Consider the following 6000-nt stretch of genomic DNA (forward strand, 5'->3'; position numbering starts at 1 on the left):
CAAACATGTCTTTTCATTCTGTATCCTGCCTTCATTTCTTCGTCCACCACTTTAGCCTGACCTGTGGCAGCGACCCGTTGTTCAGGTAACCATCATGGTGTTGTGCGTCAACATGTGTGGTTTCTTCTATTGACAGAATTAACTGCATTCAGTCTGTTTGTTGACACGCAGTCTTAACCCCAGTGCAAAATGTAAATTACGTGTCACGGAGGGGAAACTCTGACATTTCCTTCAACCGGCACTCGTCCCATTTTGCAAATAAATTGCTCATATTTAGACCTCAGTTAAATGAAAATGGCATTCTGTGCATTCCTGAGTACAACGGCTGGCCTCAAGCTAGTTAGTGTTCGAACTGACGCAAGGAAAAAAGAAATGGGCTTTGTTTTTGTTTTTTTTCCTGCAGTGGTGAAAAGGGTCTGATTTAAATGAAAAATAACAACCACTTTTTAAGCCTCCAAGGTTCCTTCTTGAGTCATGCCTCACCTGCTTTCCAAAACAGACTAAAAGGAAAGTGTTGTGCCATCGCTACAGATTGATCTATTTGGTTAAACGAAGTTTTGTAAATAAGTAAAATGTATTTAATGTTATGTTGGCTTTAGCTGTGACATGATGACTTTACCCATTTGTTTTGATTACACTTGTGATTTATGGTGTTATATTGCCAAGCAGTCTGGCTCCTAAGCATGATCAGTCATTCACTCAATTATTCAAATTAAGCATCGGTATTACAACTGCAGCCTTAACCCCTAATGTCTTGCTTTACCGCTGCTATAAATCAAACTCACCTCTTGCCTTCGGAACATTTTGAGAGAGAGGTCTTAACAGTCGTATGCTTTCTGGTTTTGTAATTTTTAATGGGTGTTATGTGGCTTGGGACGCAGGTGCTACCAAAGCTGCTGAAAAGAAATCCAACAAATTATCAACCGCAAGTCTTTTGTACGAGTGAAGCCGTGCTTTTGGGTTTGACAGAATTTAAATTTAAATGAGAGCTTCAGATGGAGCCGGGTCACTCTAACACTCATAATAGAGATGCATGGCAGAAATATTAGTAAAATTAACTAAAATCAGACAAACTTAATCACCACAGAAAAAAGTGAACCAGAGCAGGATTGCAGTGTTTAATTTTAAATGAAAATGAGACCATGAAATTGTCTCGGTGCAGGAAAGTCAAAGCAGAGAAATGCTGCTGGCGCTGGAATATATCACCCTTTGTAACATTAATATGCGTTCTGCAGTTCAACAGTTCAAGGAAACATACAGCATGCATGTCATTTAACATCGTTTTCTCACCTTTGAGTGCTTTTAGACGTGTTGGCAGCAGCAGAGTTCTACATAAAGAAACAAATGTAGACACAGAGAGAGTTTTTTGCTTTTTACAAACATGGCCTGACAGCCAAGGCGTTAAAGAGGAGTGGGAGAGAGAAGAGAAGAAGCCTGCTTAACCTAAGAGCCAAATCCAATCAACACTGCAGCCTTATCTCTTATATGAACTCACACACTGGGTCAAGAGTCTTAATCTTTTTTAAAATCTTTTTTTGTGAACAGATTTGACCACTAGCCCCCTGAATCTGAAAGGATTTTTCATTTATTACAGTTCAAGAAGGATCAATTGCTAAAAATAATGAGATCTCAAAATGTGGTGAACTGCTTTTTATAAACATTCACTGGCCACTTCATTAGGTACCCATAGCAAGCACTGGATTGAACCCCTGCTTTCGTTCTTGGGAGCATAGCGTGAACAAGGTGTTGGAAACACTGCTCAGAGATGACATCATGCAGTTGTTGCAGATTTCTTAGATGCACATTGATGACACGTATCTCCTTTTCCACAACATCCTAATGGTGCTGTATTGGATTGATATCTGGTGGCTGTGGAGGCCATTTGAGTACAGTCATTGTTATGTTCAAGAAGCCTGTTTGAGGTGATTTCAGCTTTATGACATGACACGTCCTGCTGCAAGTAGCCATCAGAAGATGAACTCAAAGTGCTTTCTGCTGCTGTCTAAGTCTCATTCACCTAAACATTCATACAACAATTTTATCTGAGCCTAAGCCCTTTCTATTGTTCACACATGTTCACACTCCAGTTGATGCACTGGGAGCAACTCTGGGTTTGTTATCTTGCCAAGGATACTGTAGCATTTTGACTGCAGGAGTCAGGGATCAGGAAGCAATGCTTGGGTAGACTATGATATTTGAATGGCACTCATTTTATACTAAGGGGCCCAGCACACCTTTACGCCACCAACAACAGCCTGGAAGCCAGGATGGATACACGATTTAATGTTGTTTTTGATCCTACCATATACATTTTACAGAAGAAATCAAGAATCATCAAGCATGACAAATTTTGGTGAGCTCATGTGAATTATAGCATCAGTTTCCTGTTCCTATTTGACAGGAGTGGCACCCGGTGTGGTCTTCTGCTGCTGTAGCGCATCCATTATGAGTTCAGAGATGCTCTTCTGCATGCCTTGGTTATAACAAGTGGTTATTTGAGTTATTGCTGCCTCAAAGCCATTGTTTGGCTATTCTCCTCTGACATCTGGTATTAACAAGACATTTTCTGCCAGAGAACTGCTGCTCACTGGATATTATCTTAATTTCAAACCCCTCTCTTTGAACACTAGAGATGGTTGTGTGGGAAAATCCCAGCAGATCAGCAGTTTCTAAAATACTCAGACCAACCCAAAAACCCTGCTACGCTCAGTGACTTGAATCACCTTTCTTCCTCATTCTAATGCTCAGTTGGACCTTAGCAGGTTCTCTACATGCCCAACTGCACTGAGTTGCTGCCATATGATCAGCTGACTATCTATTTATGTCAACACTCAGGTAAACAGGTATACCTAATAAAGTGTCCGGGGAATGTAGATACAAAATATACAAAAAACAATGTATTTGCAGATAAAAGGGGAAGCAGAAGCAGAAGTGGATACACAATTTAATGCGCAGGTGTGAGGTTATTTTGAGAGAATCCCACATACACCCTTACGCTGACTAATACCCAGTAGAGCATCATCAGTGTATTTATCCGCTGCTGAAAATGCTACCCAATAAACAAACTATTTATTCTTGTTTGAGTAACGTTTGCTAAAAAGCTGTTATACATTGCCTTTAAAAGTAAAACCACAAGACTTTTTTCCAGTGTTTAAAGATTTATGTTGCAGGAGCGAAAGTATATGGATATATATGACTGTAACAGGCAGTGAACGGTAGTCAGAGTACTGAGCAAAAAGCACCGACCTTGTACCTCAGCTACCTATACTATGTAGAAAAATAAGCTACAAGGTAAATTCACAGCAGCCCTTCATTTCTGTTTGGCCGGAAGGAAAATGTATTTTTATGTCTAAATCCAGTTTGTCATCAGTTTGTGGATATGTTTAGAGAGACGTTTAGTCATCAGCCACAACAAATCAAGGCTGAAACTCCAGTTCACTTCAGGCCAGTTCCGAAAATGACTCAGTTCTCATCGACTCCTGTTTAAAAAAATAAATAAATAAAAAATGTTCTGCCTAAAAAAGGAGCAAAAAGATTTTTGGTCATTGTAGCTTTGAGAAACAAGTAGGTGGCAACAAAAGTGGCTGTAGGCATTGTCTTATAGCGATCACTTTTAAACCAATTGTTTTATTTTGGAGCATTTTAATGCAGTTATCTGACAAATAATATAGCCTGCCCAAGTATTTTATTTCAAAGCTAGCACATTTTTAGTATGTATCTGTGTGTTTGGATGCACCTTTCTGATGAAGTTTGCTAACATCAGCTTGTGGCTCAAATATAAAACATGACAGCAGCAGAAACTCAGAGTTTATAAAGAAAAACTCCACAAAGTAGTGGTGGATATTTTTATTTGCAGTCTATGCACCAACTATTTTCTCCCTGAGTAGCTAAATATTCTGCTAAAGTACCAGAAGAAAGAACAAAAATGGATAAAGACTGTTTTTTTTCTGCAAATTGACATCTGCCCACCTGCATATTTACTTTGATGACCTTGTGAGGTCAAATTATATCACTGTGCTGTTTACAGCTTGTTTCTCTACCCACAACTGGCCAACAAATATGTCGTTATTGCTTTACAGGTTCATGGATAACATAAGTGTTAAAGAATGATCAGTGCGTACAGCTCAGAGCATTAGAGGCTGTTTTTTCCTCCTATTTCTTGTAGCAGTTGCTTCCACTCAGCAAGCTAAAGTCTCAAACTGCGGCACAGCCGGTCAGATGCCTGAACCATGAAATCAGCACTTTCACATCTTCACCCTGGGTCAGCTGACCAAAGAGGTTATTTTCCCCAAAAAATCCAGGTGTGCCCTTTAAAAAAAAAAGAAGAAAAAAAAGTCTGAGCGAGCTGCTGGCATCTTTCTCCTCTAATGGATGTGCAGCAGATTTGGTAGCAGCAGTGAGCGAGCAGTAGTGGTGCTTGGCTGTTAGATGGACCGGAACTGTCTGTCTGTGTGACAGAGCTGCTGCAGGCAGGCCTCCAAGTCTCCACTATAAACCTTATGTGTCTCCAACACCTGGCACTACCTATGCTGGCTGTCTATCTGATATGTATGATTGTGTGTTTGCATGTTTTGAGTGCGTCCTTAGCCATGTTGGGCTGAGAGTGACTAATCCTCGCTAACAGATCCCTCTGAAGCAACCAGACGCTCCAGAAGCCAAAATGCTTTTAACCGCTGCATGACCAAGGTAAAATGTTCCCCCCACCGTGTTTTACATGTTACCATTTCCTCTCTCCCTCTCTCTCTGTCTGCTCCCACAGAGGCCACAGTCAAGAGCAAACTCTAAGAGAGTGGATTTGTCAGATTTGGTTGCCGTGGATACACACCGCTACACTCACATCCAGATTCTTCCTCCTCCTCCTCCTCCTCCTCCTGTTTGCCATTGACGCAGATCAAGACCATCTTTATCAGGAAGATAAGTTGCAAATGGGTGATTGCCTTTTTGAAGTGCTACGGTTCTCCTGCAGATGTTGTCGGAGGAGGTGGTTTTCTTTTTTTTCACTTCTTCCCACTAATGGCTGAGGTTAGGAGCGGTGTTATGATGACTGTGTGAAATGAGGCAGATAATTCTTATGAAAAATGGACTGTGCATACTCGTAAGCTTTACTCTACCTGTGATCAGCAGCAGCTTCACATCAGGCTTACGTCCCCCCCCCCCCCTCCTGATTTCTCTCTTCCCTGTACTACAGCATTTGAATATTAGAATATCAGCATGTGTGCATGATTGTGACACACATGACAAAAGCTTATTAAAATGAATCTGAGCTTTGTGTGAGCGCAGTGATTATTTCTCTGGTTATGAAAGAGTCGATGAGTCGGGGCGCCATTGGAGAACACTTCACACCAGTACTTCCTTCTCCACTCTCTGGCATTTCTTTGTGAAAGAGATCGAATAAACTGGAAGATGAAGTCAAACCTTTCTGAAGGAAGTGTGCCAGCTCTGCTACAGCCATTTGATATGTCCTGCCGAGAGAGCGCAGAGTGGGAGACTTTATAAATACACTCTATTTTAAACGTGTGCAATTTTTTTTAAAGGCAAGAGTTCAGACACCCTTTAAAAGATTATATTTTTATAGTCTAGCCTACTATACTCATATACTCTAGTAAGCAAACTCACAATTGATACTTTTTTCTCTTTACATCGGCTCCCAGTTAATTTTAGAATTCATTTTAAAAGTTCTCAACACTTCTATACAAAGACTGGACAGGCTCCAGGCTACTTATCTCAGCTTCTTGTTAAACACACTGCTGCTCGCTGTCTGCACTCACAAAAAATCTATTAGTTGTCCGTCTGTCCCTCCAGTTGAATACCAGTTGAATACTGGAAGGAAAGACGGAGCTTTTCAGCCTGCAGCACGAGGGCTGACTCTGTAGAGTCTTTAAAAAAAAAACAGTTAAAAACTGTACTGTTTAATCTTCTACTGAAATTCTCTTGTGGTTTTTAATTCATTTTTATTCTATTTTAACATTACTTCAATTTAGTTCCTTAGAATTATCTGAT

The 6000-nt window shown here is 40.5% G+C and overlaps 1 protein-coding gene across 2 annotated transcripts in view; it reads left to right on the plus strand.

The window, feature by feature from the left end:
- macrod1 (mono-ADP ribosylhydrolase 1) overlaps positions 1-5269 on the plus strand; it is a 142476-nt gene extending 137207 nt beyond the window's left edge. Inside the window, exons 10-11 of one of the 2 annotated variants that reach the window (XM_063496297.1) lie at positions 56-85; positions 4760-5269. In XM_063496297.1, the coding sequence (XP_063352367.1) occupies positions 56-60 (5 nt within the window). In that variant the 3' untranslated portion in view covers positions 61-85; positions 4760-5269. The remainder of the gene's footprint in view (positions 1-55; positions 86-4759) is intronic. The other variant, XM_063496290.1, reaches the window with a different exon arrangement.
- Positions 5270-6000: the final 731 nt, after the last annotated feature.

Source organism: Pelmatolapia mariae, linkage group LG2, assembly GCF_036321145.2.
Source record: "Pelmatolapia mariae isolate MD_Pm_ZW linkage group LG2, Pm_UMD_F_2, whole genome shotgun sequence".
Lineage (NCBI taxonomy): Eukaryota > Metazoa > Chordata > Actinopteri > Cichliformes > Cichlidae > Pelmatolapia > Pelmatolapia mariae.